The sequence below is a fragment of the Xyrauchen texanus genome, chromosome 4, assembly GCF_025860055.1.
Source record: "Xyrauchen texanus isolate HMW12.3.18 chromosome 4, RBS_HiC_50CHRs, whole genome shotgun sequence".
NCBI lineage: Eukaryota > Metazoa > Chordata > Actinopteri > Cypriniformes > Catostomidae > Xyrauchen > Xyrauchen texanus.
Genome location: NC_068279.1, coordinates 46107814 through 46123220, shown reverse-complemented (window position 1 = coordinate 46123220; position 15407 = coordinate 46107814). Strand labels below are relative to the sequence as shown.

Here is a 15407-nt window from a genome sequence, read left to right as displayed (position 1 = left end):
AGCGGGTAGAATTCAATGAAGCTGTCAGCTGAGTACATGTGACCTATTTCTCAAACTGATGTACTTATCCTGATGTACTTATCCTGATGTACTTAACTGAGACCCTGATGTACTTATCCTCTTGTTTAGTTGTACATCTGGACTTCCACATCTCTTTCTGTCCTTGTTAGAGCCAGTTGTCCTTTATAGTGTACACCTTTGTATGAAATCTTCAGTTTTTTGGCAATTTCAAGCATTGTATAGTCTCCAAATCCTCAAAACAATGATTGACTGACGAGTTTCTAGAGAAAGCTTTAGTTTCTTTTTTGCCATTTTTCACCAAATATTGACCTTCAGACATGCCAGTACTATTGCATATGGTGGCAACTCAAAAACAAACACAAAGACAATGTTAAGCTTCATTTAATGAACCAGATATCTTTCAGCTGTGTTTGGTACTACTAAAGATATTCTATGATTCTGTAGTCTCATCTGTGATTTTGTACTCTATCACATGTTGGGGAGGGGGACTGTTGGAAAAGGAGAAGAATAAGTTAAACAAACTCATTAAGAAGGCAGGCTCTGTCGTGGGGTGTGTGTTACCCACTTTAGATGAGATAGTGCAGGATAAAATGATTGGGAAACTTTCTCTTATGAATAATCATGACTGTCATCCTCTTAATGAAATATTTGGAGCATTTGTGAGTACCTACAGCTCAAGATTAATTCATCCACGCTGCTACAAAGAGCGTTTTAGAAAGTCTTTTTTCCCAACTGCGATTAGATTTTATAACCAGTGTTATATAAGATGATATATAGATAATGGTCGTATATAATCATAATGCTTTGATGAAATTGATATTTGAGAACAAGACTTGTTGTTGTTGTGTATGTTGTCTGTTGTTGTTGTTGCTTATTTATTAATTGTATTTTTGAGCTGTTGTGACATATAAATTTCCCCTTGGGGATTAATAAAGTAAATCAAATCAAATCAAATCAAATATAATGGCAAGTGATTTTCTAGCACCAAATTAGCAATTTATCATGATTACTCAAGGGTAAGGTGTTGAGTGATGGCTGCTGGAAATGGAGCCTGTCTAGATTTGATAAAAAATTACTTTTTTCAAATAGTGATGGTGTTGTTTTTACATCAGTGATGTCCTGACGATAATTTGTGATCAGTTGAATGCCATTAAAGTACCAATTTCCTTCTGAAACAGCAAAATCTGTACATAAACTTTTGGCTGACAGTGTGTGTGTGTATATATCATATATTATATATAATTGCAATATACATAATTGTCTTTTTCAGTGCAGTTCATGTCAGTGTAAGCTTGATACAATTACACTTTAAAGGAATAATTTACTGTACCTAAAAACTATAATTCTCTAATCGTTGACTCATATGCCATCTCTAAATTGTCTGACTTTCTTTTTACTGCAGAACACAAAGACATTTTGATGGAGATATGATGTTTATATGTGAAAGAGACAGCAGATGTTCAGATTGGGAAAAGGAGTCCAATTTTGGTCTGTGCTCACCTAAAACTGTTTGTATCGCTTCAGAATACATGGATTAAACCAACAAGTCATATGGATAACCTTTATGTCCTTTTTGGAGTTGGAAAGTGTTGGGCCCCATTGCCTTGCATTGTGTAGACTAAATACCTCATATCACCATAAATAAAATCTTAATTTGCTTCGTATGACTTTGAGACAGCATAAGTAAATGATGGTGATTAAATAATGAGAAAATTATAATTTTGGGTGAATATACCTAGAAGTCATTTATTCAAAATGAACTTAAATAAACGGAGTAATTTCCTTGTTAACAAAGATAGCACAGGGTACAATAACAATAAATATTAAGTAATAAATATTTAAATAATATTTGCACTATTTTAAATAGCCTACTACCTATTTTTGGCCACTTCGGGTGTGACAAGAACGTCCTATTCACACTGCTGTTGTTGTTGTTTTTCAAACTGAATATTACCAGAGGCTATTTATTTAGTAGAGACGAGCCACTTTTATTGAAATGAATGGGAGAAATTGAAAAGCTCAACAAAGGAGCTCTAGTGCCCATTGGTCAACAGACGTAGAAAGGAAGTTCTGCCTCACAGGTAAAAGAACCAATCACCTTTTAGCTGCAGACATCGCCTGTCAATAAACTCGCTAACGTACATGCGCATTAGCTATACAAATTGCGTTTTTTAGGTAATACGTGGTAAAAAAGGCACAATTTATGATACCAGTATTGTCAGATTTTATTGCTGATTTGAAATATGTCATTTAAACGTAAGCTTAGAAAACAGTTTTTGAGATTTCTGTGTTTCCCCCATTCAAGTAGATAGGAGCTGCACGGGCATGACGGGCATGAGTCTCCCAAGAGCACTTCAAAGATGGCCGCCAGTGCACTGACTTGCAAGAAAGACTTTGATATTACTGAATATTATATTACTGAACTATTTCTTCTTCTTCTTAATAATAATTTTACACAAAATATTTTCATGCAGATGTATTTTTGTCCTAATTTCTTCAGGAAGTTCAATTAAACCCTTAAGTCTGCATGCGCCATGAAGTATTACCTTTGAAAAATGCAGCCTGATCTCATAATAGTGAGATAGTGTCATAAAAGCAAATGTGAGGTGAAAAAAGAATGAGGTTTTTAAGGTTAATACTCTTACAAGTCAATGTCATAAGACAGCATTAAATGTGGAACAGGGTGAAAAGTAAGTGTTTCGCATATCATTTCTGAAAACGGGAATAAAGGGATTAAAAGTCATTGTTATTGTAGCGCCTCTAGTGTTCATTTCATCAGGAAACTGCTGCAAGAAATACAACAAGCAACGTAAAAATCTTTTTTTTTTTTTTAAATGTAGGTGTGGTAAGATTCTTGATGATTCTATGAGACCAGGTTGCAGTAATAAGCATTTCAAGCATTTATTGATTCAAAATAAATTCTATTATCTGAATGGCAATGTTATTCTGCTAAGTTAAAACAATTGTGATATGGTGATGCAATATCTCTGACAGTTCTAGATGCAAGTCCTTGAGCTCAACACAGAGTAAGCAATGCAAAACTCATTTCTATCAGCAGATATGGCATATCAAATCAACATCAGTGACTTCTACTGTACGAGTTCTAAACAAAAGTTTTATTTCATGCTATTTGTATGCACATGAGTAGCTCCAAACCACTGGGACAAATATAGAAGAAAATAAATTGATATTTGAAAACATTAAGCCCCGGCGCTTATAATAAGCAAATCTTTTCATGTGGACGTGAGGGCTGAGTTAGATTTGTTTACTCTTCAAATCCTAAATTGAACCTCGACTCGGGAAGTAATTGGGAAAGTTATTTACATATAACTGTTGTTCTTTTTCAAAAATATGCACACTAGGCACTTTTTGTCTCTCAAAATCTTCAAAGCAAGAATACAAATGGCAAAATCCTGCAATAGCTTAGCTGACATTTCCAAATGTTGTGGAGTTGATTTTGATCTTTTAGAATTCACTCCAAAACTGCCTTTAAAGGGTCTGTGAATATAAATGATAACCTTAGTCAGGGTTGATCCCTGATTTAATTTGTCCTCTGGAAATATTTGAAAATACATATTTTCTCAGCTGAACAATCGAAAACCAAGGCACACAACAGTACAACCTATTGAACTGACAGTTTTCGTGTCACAGACTTATTTTTGTATTTGTATGTAAATGGCGGTGCAAATGGTGTGCAAGCTTATGTCACCGATTAGACGATTAAAGCAGGTTTACTTACAAACTTCCACGTCTGGGAAGACTGAGCTCCTTCTGCAAGAAAGCACAAAAAAAAAGATTACATATATTTTTAACTAAAAAGTACAGTTGACTTAAAAGTGAAATGTGTATTTTTTTAAAGTTAAAATGTTTTTTGGAAATAATATTTTGTTCACCAAACTCATTGCTGTTAGTTGCACAGAAACCACACAAAAATATGTCAGCTTATGAAATATGGCATGAGGGACTCTGTCTGTTATAATGATGTTGCACTGAAAACAACAGGGGGAGGTGGGCATGGATATCACTCACAATCAGACATCATACTGTAACACATGGGCACATCTGCATGAATTTGTCTATTCACTCACTGTCATTGCATAGCAACAGATGACCCAGATTGCCATGGTAACACCAGGTTCCCAGGTCTCCAGATGAAGAAAATCAGTCCCAATGACAGCATGCATATTTAACCTCTGTCATTCACATATCCCTCATCACTGAGCGTATGGGGGAGCACAGAAATCGGAACATTTGGCGGAAGTATGAACTAAATAAATCAGATCAAAGTTACTGTGGAACTATTAAACAGTCATAGAAGCAGCAGATTCAAATGAATCATTTTAAATGATTTTTAATCCTCCAAAGCTCAAGCAAAGTATAACCAAATTATGCCTTCATGAAAAAGACATCAAAAGTTTTACGCTGACAGTTACATTCGAGACTCCCAGTTCAGTATCTGTAGATGACGCAGTACTCATTTCTGAATGGAGGCCTTCCCCTTTGCTCATGAACACGTGCAGTAGTCACAGGACACCACCAGAGGGCATTTGAGTTGCAACATTTAATGGCTCCTATCTATCACACTTGAGAAACACTTTCGTTTTAACTAGTCACCACTCATGCATTTAATCAATATACATATCAGAAAGTAATATTGACGCTACTGTAGATATTTTGAATATAAATTGAAAAAATATGTATTGAGAATATGCACTTGAGCAAATTATATCTTTTCTGGGGTTCTAATATACAGTATCTGAATGGAACATATGATTTCCAATACGAAGAAATAAGCATAGTAAAGCAAAGGTCAAGAAAGAAAGCAAGCAAGAAATAAAGGAGAGCAACTGAATACAAAAGTAGCTATTTTCAGATATAATTACAATAATAATAATAAAAAAAAGACAATCACATTACGATACATATTGTCAAAATGAACTTCAGCAGAATACAAATGAAGATTTCAGCTCCATATGTTCTCACAAAGCAAGTGAATGATGATCAGATCTTTGTAGCTCCAAAAATCACATAAAGGAAAAATAAAAGTAATACATTTGACTCCAGTGGTTAAATCCATGTCTTCAGAAGAGGAATAATAGGTGTGGGTGAGAAACAGTTCAAAATGTAGGTGCTTTTTTACTCTAAATCTCCACTTTCCCTTTTACATCTGAAAGTCACATGTGGTGCATGTTTAGTTTCACTTTTACATCTAAAAGTGAAAGTTGAAGTGGAGATTCAAAGTAAAAATGTACTTAAATATTGATCTGTTTCTCACCTACACCAATCATATTGCTTCAGAAGACATGGATTAAACCTCTGGAGTCTTATGGATTATTTTCATATAACGTTTGTGATTTTTGGCGCTACAAAGGTTTGGTCACCATTCACTTGCATTGTATGGACCTACAGAGCTGAAATATTTTCATTTGTCATTTCATTTCATTTTCAAAAATCTTCATTTGTGTTCTGCAGAAGAAAGTAAGTCGCACACATCTGAGAGAAGAATTTTCATTTTTGGGTGAACTATCCCTTTAAATGTATTACAAAATATATATAGCACTGTCAATCACAAACTGATTCTACACAACACCATGCTGATCTTACATCAAACATGATCATACCACTGATACAGTAGCAATACAACTATTCGAAGGCCACTACTGACAAAAATGCTTTACATTTTATGGAGTGGTGGTGGTGTAGTGGTCTAAGCACATAACTGGTAATCTGGTAATCAGAAGGATGCTGGTTCAAGCCCCACAGCCACCACCATTGTGTCCTTGAGCAAGGCACTTAACTCCAGGTTGCTCCGGAGGCATTGTCCCTGTAATAAGGGCTCTGTAAGTCGCTTTGGATAAAAGCATCTGCCAAATGCATAAATGTAAATGTAAATTTTTCCAAGATAAAACCAGTTCTATTTTACTGGTAACATCGTTTTGTTGGCTGACATTATGAAATAAAAATGAAATAAAAAATGTCTGATAACTTTGAGACTACCTATATCCAACTGTTCTAAAAGATGACGTAATAAAGTTTTTTAGCATACAGTACTTACACATTTTAAATGTACGGCCTCTCTCTTCCGGAAAAAAAAAATGACAAAACATGTTGATGAATAATCTTGCATTCCATACTGTATCCAAATTTCTGTCCAATACAATGATCAAAATTGAAAGAAATACTGTGATAGAGTTGAAAGCATTTCCAGATATTATTGCAAAAAAATTAAAAAAATATTTACAAAGAAAATTAATTATTTTTTAAATTGATTTTAATTTTTTTTCTCTTCTTTTTCCGGGGGTGGTCAGTAAAATTATTGGCAGGGCAAGTAAAAAGTCCTTTTTGTTGAACCCAACACAAAAGTGTACAGCTTGATACAAATATATTTCAACTGGATCTGCGTTACGAGATTTCCAGAGTTTTCTATTCATAATTTGACATTTTCCAGCTGCTGTGACTTCAAGCTTCTCCATATGAAACTGCAGCACCCTGAGATACTGCAGCCTCACGCTAGTCAAAAATAATGAATGAAACGTACAGAGGAGCTGCTGCGGAGCTCAGCGGGGAACAGCAGTGAAATGCTGCAGCTCTGCAAGGGTTTATCGTGAATTAAGCGCTGCATGGACAGACTCACCCAAGGCTCAACATGAATATATGCATTACTATTCACTCTCAAAGCTACCGAGAGGAGAAAGGTTGAATTCTTTCCATCAAGTTTGAATGGAATGCTAATAAACTCATTGGGTGGAAAGTTACAGAGAGTCAGACTGTAAACATTGTGGATGTACTGCAGAAAAGATCCATATAAGACACACTAGGCTGCATATGACTATTATATTTTTTTAAATAATATGCCAAATTGTACACTTTATGAAGCGATTAAAATTTTGAACTGGAGTATGCTACAATGCGGTCACATGACCACATTACATTGGTTTAATTCATAAAGTGGCATACCTTTAAAATCTCAGAAAATATAAAGCGTATTTTTTTCCCTCCCCATTTCTCCCCAATTCGGAATGCCCAGTTCCCAATGTGCTCCAAGTCCTCATGGTGGTGTAGTGGCTCACCTCAATCCGGGTGGGGGAGAACAAATCTCAGTTACTCTTGGTGGGGTGCGTGGCTTGTTGAGCGAGTTACCGCGGAGACCTAGCGCATGTGGAGGCTTCACGCTATTTTCCGCAACATCCACGCACAACTCACCACGTGCCCCACAGAGAGTGAACCACATTATAGCAACCATGAGGAGGTTACCCCAACGTGACTCTACCCACCCTAGCAATCATGCCAATTGGTTGCTTAGGAAGCCTGACTGGAGTCACTCAGCACACCCTGGATTTGAACTCGCAACTCCATGTGTGGTAACCAGCATATTTACTTGCTGAGCTACCCAGGCCCCCTAATAAAAGCATTTTTTTACATTTTGAGATAAAACATCTTAACTCCTGGCAGTCTAATCACAAATAATGAGAATCTAATTCAGTCCAGTGCAGCCAAAAATGTGACCGCTAGTGTAATTTAAGCTACAGTGCATCCTGAAAGTATTCACAGCGCTTCACTTTTTCCATATTATGTTATGTTACAGCCTTATTCCAAAATTGATTAAATTCATTATTTTCCTCAAAATTCTACAAACAAACTTCTTCCATTTACAGATGATAGAGGCCACTGTGCTCAGTGCACAGTGGCCTCTGTAACATAACAAAATGTAACATAAGGCTGTAACCTAACAAAATGTGGAAAAAGTGAAGCGCTGTGAATACTTTCAGGATGCACTGTACACTGCCCTGCTCTTGCAAGGATAAGTTTAAAAGCACAACTGTGAGTTTTGTAAGGTGCTTATTTTAGATACTTTCTGAAGCTATGACCATAACTTTACTGCTTTGTCATGCAGATTTGGATCACAGTCAGTCTTTTATCTCTGAATAAATTAAAACTGAAATAAGCAATACAAGGTCATGGTGCCTTCAAACATAATGGTCCAGGAATTCACAGAGAATATTTGAAAACTGTGGGTTTTTGAAGAGATCTTCCTTCAGTAACTTCAAATGTTGTTACTTTGGATTTCCAGTGTGAAATCTTTAACAATGATCAAAAATTCCACAATGCAAATCCAAAGTAGCTCAGAAAGACAAAAAGCTTCTTAAAAGCTTTCTTATTTGTTTTTATTATTATTTAAAAATGGACTTGGTTGACGATTAGTTGACTAACTTGTCTTCAGGAAGCCTTGTATAATTTGCAGTCTGATCTCTCGAAAATTGCATAACTGTGGTGATGTTTTTGTAAAATGGTATTACATGGTTTATCACACGTATCAGAGCACTTCCAAGGTAAAATACCCATTGTGTGACGCTACCCAAAAAATCCAAACGATACGAAATGATCTGGCTGCTAATTTGTGTATTTTCATGATGTGAATATGTTTAGATGAAATCAATGATAATTTGACATTAAGCAGCGGATGTAATTGAATTAAATAATATGCAGTCTACATGTGCTGCATGCTTCAGAATGAAGTGCCGCTGTACTCTCTGTCATACACAAACACATATACAAACAGATCGCATGTGATGCACATAATGCTGTGTTTAGTGAATGAGCGGCTGTTGCGGCTGTGAACACTCACACGAACTCCTCCGGTGCAGCTCTGAGATCTAAGTTTCCGTGTATTTTTGCATTTCATTTAGAAAGCGGAGCTTATTTAAAACTACCAAACAGGAGGAACTCAAAGTTCCACCAAAATAAAAGCTCTGTTTAACACCGCGCAAGTTGCTAATACACCACCGCCTCCACCCGTCAACAACAGTGATCTCGTCTAGGGCGCCAAAATGGTCATAAACGCCTCTGTCGTTACACTTACAAATAGTTACCAGAAGCAGCATATTTCCTCTTGTGCAAGGTCCACCACACACCTAGCTGCCATTCAATCCGGCGATGTTATCGGACGAGCCGATTCCTCTGCAATGCTTTCTGTCTGGTGTGTATATGTTATAGCGATCTTGTTCAATAAGACGTTAAACATTTATCACCTTTTATTTATTTTGGCCTGTTTGTTCATGGGGAATCAGAGAGCGTGAAAGGGCATGATGAGTCTGAGAGGTGTTAGCAAAAGATGTTTGAAAATGTTACATTTGTAATTCAGTTTGGTGCCATTTGTAGCGCAGAACTTACACACTTCACCATTAAGCTCAATCAAAAACATTTGTGGCATAATATTAATTATTGACTCATTCCAAAAAAACGATATCGAGGTTAAAGTGAGGCACATAAAATGGAAGTGAATTGGGCCAATTTTTGAATGTTAAAATACTCACTATTTCAAAAGTATAGCCATAAGACACAAACAATATGCATGTAACATTATTTTAATGTGATTAAATTACTTACAAACCTTTTCTGTGTAAAGTTATAGCCAATTTTTCAACTTCATTACCATGATGTAATATCAACAAAACCTAAAATGACTGTAAAAATGAGAATTTAAACAACTTCACAGCTCAAATAATCTACACGTTTTAAAAGTGCTTATCTAAAATTCTAAGCTTCACATTTCTGCCTTTAAACCCTCCAAAAATGTGACACATTCACTTTAATTTCCCCCCATTCACTTCCATTGTGTGTCTCACTGTAACCTCGATTTTTGCTTTTTTTTTTTTAAGAAAAGGAGGAATGAGTTGAAATTATTTTAGTCAACAAATGAGTTTTAAATCAACAAAACTGACCTCCCTATCCTAAACTTCAAACCTAAACATAACCAATAGTGTCATAAAAGCAATTGTGAGGTGAATACGCAATTGCTGAAGCAACCACTTCATTATGTGGTGCTTACGGCCCACATCCCAACATCCAAATTCACGTTTCAAGTGCAATGCTCAATCAGTTTAGCAACCGAACAACTTGATCATGGTGAATACGCTTGTCAATGTAGTTGATTATGTCATACAAACATTAAAATATATCACCATACAAGTCATGCACTATAGTAAAAGTGTTTAGATGTCACAATATAGCATCCTGTGAGGAACGGAGCAAAAAGTGTTTATGAATCGATAATCGGCTGTTTTACTCATGACTGGTGTGAAAGTGAATAAAAGTCATTGTTGTTGTAGCGCCAGGAAACTGCAGTGATGCGTACCACCAGCCATTTAAAACTCATTTTGTAAAAAGGAAGGTATAGAGTAACGCAATTCAACCAGACCAGGTAGATAATTAGGCTGGTTTCAGGTTAATTTGTCCCCGATCAGGTACATTTCATAGGGGCAGTTAACGAAAATAAATATTCTTGTGTTCAAAAACAGCTAAACATAGCGCAACGGAATGGTACAGGCAGGACACTTGGTGGGATGCTCCAAAAAATAGTTGTCACATGAGGTCCAAAGACTAATGTCTGAATGTGTATGGCTGTAGTGGCCATGCTTCGATTGAAAGGGAATGCATTTGAACACATACTGTATCTTTCCTAATAGGTTTTTAATGTATAACAACAACCTGCCAAGTTAAGTTGATTAATCAGTCCGTTGGCTGGTTTCGGAGGGGTTTTCATTGGCCCCTATCTATCATGGCCTCCTAATAATCTCCATCCCTGAATTGGCTACATCACTCTACCATCTCCTCTCCACCAATAGCTGGTGTGTGGTGGGCGTTCTGGCGCACTATGGCTGCCGTCGCATCATCCAGGTGGATGCTGCACACTGGTGGTGGTTGAGGAGATTCCCCCTTATACTATGTAAAGCGCTTTGAGTTTGAGAAAAGCGCTATATAAATGTAAGTTGTTGTTGTTTGGAGTGCTTTCAGCTGGTCAGACTGGAAGAAACCAGCTGAGAACCAACTTAGTCAGGCTGGGAAACCATTTTTAACCAACAAGCACCAGCTTGAACCATGGTTAAAGGCAAGATTAAACCAGCAGAGAGGTTTTTCTTCAGCATGGGGTTCCAATTAGTTCTACCTTTTTGCATGTCTTGACCACGAGTTTCACGACATGAGACTTCCCACGTTTCCGTTACAACATCAAAGCTTAACAATACGTTTTTAAAGACCTTGCCATGATAGTAAATTAATAATTCCCTTTGAATTTGCTGCATTTCTGCACCATTTCAAGATCAAAAGTGTAGCAGCTCCTCTAGTATGAAATGCTGACTTGTGTGATAGTTAAGGCTTCCCCCCACATTCACAGCTCGTAAAGGGTTTTTTTCCAAGGCGAGAGTTTCTGATGAAGAACAGAGTGAAAGCAGAAGGTTGACCAGATCAGCCATCTGTTATTTGGCCCAAGGACAGCAGAACTGAGCCCCAAGTCAAGAGGAGCAATGTTTACATGATGATTTCTGATAAGATGCACGCTTTAAGTGCATAGACAAAGCAAGCAGTGTGACTCACTCTGTGAAACGGCATGGGAATCTGCAACATTTCCTGCTTAAGACTCCACAGGGTTTACCAAATGAACAATAAACCACTGTAAGCTGCAGATATTTAAGGGATAGTTCACACAAAAATGAAAATTAAATTCTGTCATTCAACCTCATGTTATTGCAAACCTGAGATACTTTCTTCTGTAAAACACAAAAAGAAGATTATTTTTACTGGCATTTTCCAAAAAGTAAAGTTAGTTCATTTATTACTCTAACACTATATTCCAATTCTGAAGCCATATGCTTTAGGTGAAGTACATACCAACATTTTAACATTTCAAGACACACTGCGATAGGTTTAATGTCAGAAATATGACAAACATTATCGGTTCTCTCATCTCACGCGACCACAACTCAACACATTTGAAACTCTATGGATACAAAAGGCGTACAAGTAAAGCTCATATCTACTTGAACAGGAAAAGATTAATCTCAAGGTTAGGTCAAGATTATGATCAAATATAATAGTTTTTAAATCCGTAGTAAAATCGGATGACAATGGTATAAATTGTCTCTCTTCAGCTCAGATCACACACACACAAAAACAACAACACTATTTTTCAGGTTAGTCCAGCTCATGCACATTCTCAAGTAAACTGAAAAGAAAGTCTTTATCAATAAGGTAATTGGCACTTTCATCTGTGAGACAGAACTTCCTTTTCTACTCCCACCTTTTCAGGTGCTCCAATGTCTCCCATTTATTCAACTACAAGTAGTCTGTCTCAGCTAAACTGAAAAAACAGAAATGTCGCTATTGTCAGATTTTCTCAATCCTCCTATGTTCTGCTTGGGGCGGCTGCGGCTCAGGTGGTAGAGCGGGTTGGCCACTAATCGCAGGGTTGGTGCTTCAACTCCCGGCCCACACGAGTCCACATGCCGAAGTGTCCTTGGGAAAGACACTGAACCCCAAGTTGCTCCCAATTGCAGGCTAGCGCCTTGCATGGCAGCTCTGCTGTCATTGGTGTATGAATGGGTGAATGAGATGCATTGTAAAACACTAAGGTTAAAAAGGCAATATATAACTGCGAACCATTTAGCATTTACCATATTACTCAACAAAACATGCAAGATGGCGCCTGTGAGTGGCAGCCTGATACAGCAGCTCTGAATCCTTATTATTTCTTTTACTGTTTTTTGTGTTTTGTTTTGCATTAGGATCCAAGTACAGAAACATCAAGAAGCATTGGGTGAAGATTGTTTTTAATTCAGGCTTTTTTTTATTGGAATTATAAGGACTTGTCAGGAGCATGCAACCACGGATAAATTGTTTACTCTGGGGAACAGCTGTTAGCATTGAGGCACACATCAATACACCCCAACGTGAGTGCTGAGATCACTGCAGTGTTGAGGAAGTGGAGGAGACGGGTTTGCATAGCTGGAGTGAAGCACTGAGCATGGAGGAGACTGTATAAAACATTCTTGCCAGGGATAATTTTGGGGGAATGTACGGTCACTTCGAAACCAGATGGGGGAGTTAACGATACTTACCAGGCTACAGAGGGAACACCAAGAGTGTTTTATGTGTGTTTTACGGAGACGTGGCTGAATGAACGGACTTTCGACTCACTTATTACAATGGATGACTTTCAACTGGTGAGGGCAGACAGGAAATTCAAAGGAGACAGGTAAGAGGAAGGGAGCAGGGCTGGTGCTGTTTGTTCATAAATTATAGTGTAATGCTGGGCACATCACTATTAAAGAACACCTCTGCACTAAGGATGCAGTGGTTGGCATGAGGCCATTTTACCTGCTGAGGTAATTTTCGCATGTTATTGTGATATCTGTATATTCCACCCTTGGCTGATGCGAATGCCACCTGTGAACTCATATATTCTGTTACAGCCAGGATGCAGACATTATTCCCACAGTCTCCCCTTATTATCTCAGGGGATTTTAATCATGTCTCACAGTCGGATTCGTGATTTCAAATCCAGGGTGTGCTGAGTGACTCCAGCCAGTTCTCCTAAGCAACCAAATTGGCCCGGTTGCCAAGGAGGGTAGAGTCACATGGGATAACCTCTTTGTGGTCACCATAATGTGGTTCGCTCTCGGTGGGGCGCATGATGAGTAGTGCGTGGATACCACAGTGGATGGCGTGAAGCCTCCACACGTGCCATGTCTCCACGGTGGTGCGCTCAATAAGCCATGTGATAAGATGCGTGGATTGATGGTCTCAGATTCAGAGACAACTGAGATTTGTAGTGACTCGCCACGCAGATTGAGGAAAGTCACTACGCCACCATGAGGACTTAGAGTGCATTGGAAATTGTGGAGAAAATAAAAATCATAATAAAAACATGTCTCACTGTCAATCAATCTCCCCACCTTCTACCAGTATGTTGAATGCTATACCAGAGACTATAAAACATTGGACTTGTTATATGTTAGCACTAAAGAGGTATACATGTCTTCCCTCCTCCCCCCTCTCAGCCGATCTGTCCATAATCTGGTGTGTATTCTTCCTGTATGCAAACCTATTGTGCAAAAGCAGCCAACAATCCATAAGGCTGGTAAATAAATGGTCCGAGGAAGCCAGTGAAACTTGAAAATAAGTAACGCAATGAGGATATTTACAGTCTAACATACTGTATTACAGACTATATAATTCTTTGTGTTGAGAACACCATACCAACTAATAATGTGATGTTTCACTAATAATAAACACTTGGTTACCCCAGAGTTGAAGGCACCACTGAATGAAAAGAAGAGGGCATTTAAGTCAGGTGACAAGGAGGAGCAGAGGAGAGTGCAGAGGGTACTCAAAAGGAAAATAAGCCCTAATTAATGTCTCCCAGTTCATGCCGCTGCAAAACATGCCCACAGCATGAAGCTGCCACCACCACCATGCTTCACTGTAGGGATGGTATTGGCCAGGTGATGAGCGGTGCCTGGTTTCCTCCAGACAGAACGCTTGCCATTCAGGCCAAAGAGTTTAATATTTGTTTCATCAGACCAGAGAATTTTGTTTCTCATGGACTGAGAGTCCTTCTGGTGCCTTTCGGCAAACTCCAGGCAGGCAGTCATGTGCCTTCCGTCTGGCCACTCTACCATACAGGCCTGATTGGTGGAGTGCTGCAGAGATGGTTGTTCTTCTGGAAGGTTCTCCTCTCTCCACAGAGAAATGCTGGAGCTCTGTCAGAGTGACCATCGGGTTCTTGGTCACCTCCCTGACTAAGGCCCTTCTCCCCCGATCGCTCAGTTTGGCAGGGCGGCCAGCTCTAGGAAGAGTCCTGGTGGTTCCAAACTTCTTCCATTTACGGATGATGGAGGCCACTGTGCTCATTGGGACCTTCGATGCTGCAGAAATGTTTCTGTACCCTTCCCCAGATCTCTGCCTTGATACAATCCTGTCTCGGTGGTCTACAGACAATTCCTTGGACTTCATGGCTTGGTTTGTGCTCTGACATGCACTGTTAACTGTGGGACCTTATATAGACAGGTGTGTGCCTTTCCAAATCATGTCCAATCAACTGAATTTACCACAAGTGGACTCCAAATAAGTTGTAGAAACATCTCAAGGATGATCAGTGGAAACAGGATGCACCTGAGCTCAATTTTCATGGCAAAGGCTGTGAGTACTTATGTAGATGTGATTTTTTCGTTTTTTATTTTTAATAAATTCGCAAAGATTTCAAACAAACTTCTTTCACATTGTCATTATGGGGTATTGTTTGTAGAATTTTGAGGAAAATAATGAATTTAATCAATTTTTAAATAAGGCTGTAAAATAACTAAATGTGGAAAAAGTGAAGCGCTGTGAATACTTTCCGGATGAACTGTATACCTTTAAGTTATCTGTTCTTCTCTTGTCTTCTCTTAGTTTATGGTATAATCATGAGGCAAAACAGCTCCAACAATTAATTATAATTTTTTTATCTCCAACATCCAGGGTAAATAAAATAACCTTAACAAGACCAAGCTTCAGTGAGTCACAGTGGTAAGAAACTTCTTACAATGTAACCCATCCTGTTCAAATGAAGC

At 38.1% G+C, this 15407-nt stretch overlaps 1 protein-coding gene across 1 annotated transcript in view; it reads right to left on the bottom strand.

Moving 5' to 3' along the window:
- LOC127637453 (microtubule-associated serine/threonine-protein kinase 4-like) overlaps positions 1–15407 on the bottom strand; it is a 194870-nt gene that overhangs the window by 71547 nt on the left and 107916 nt on the right. Inside the window, exon 4 of the mRNA XM_052118529.1 lies at positions 3761–3792. Coding sequence (XP_051974489.1) covers positions 3761–3792 — 32 coding nt within the window. The remainder of the gene's footprint in view (positions 1–3760; positions 3793–15407) is intronic.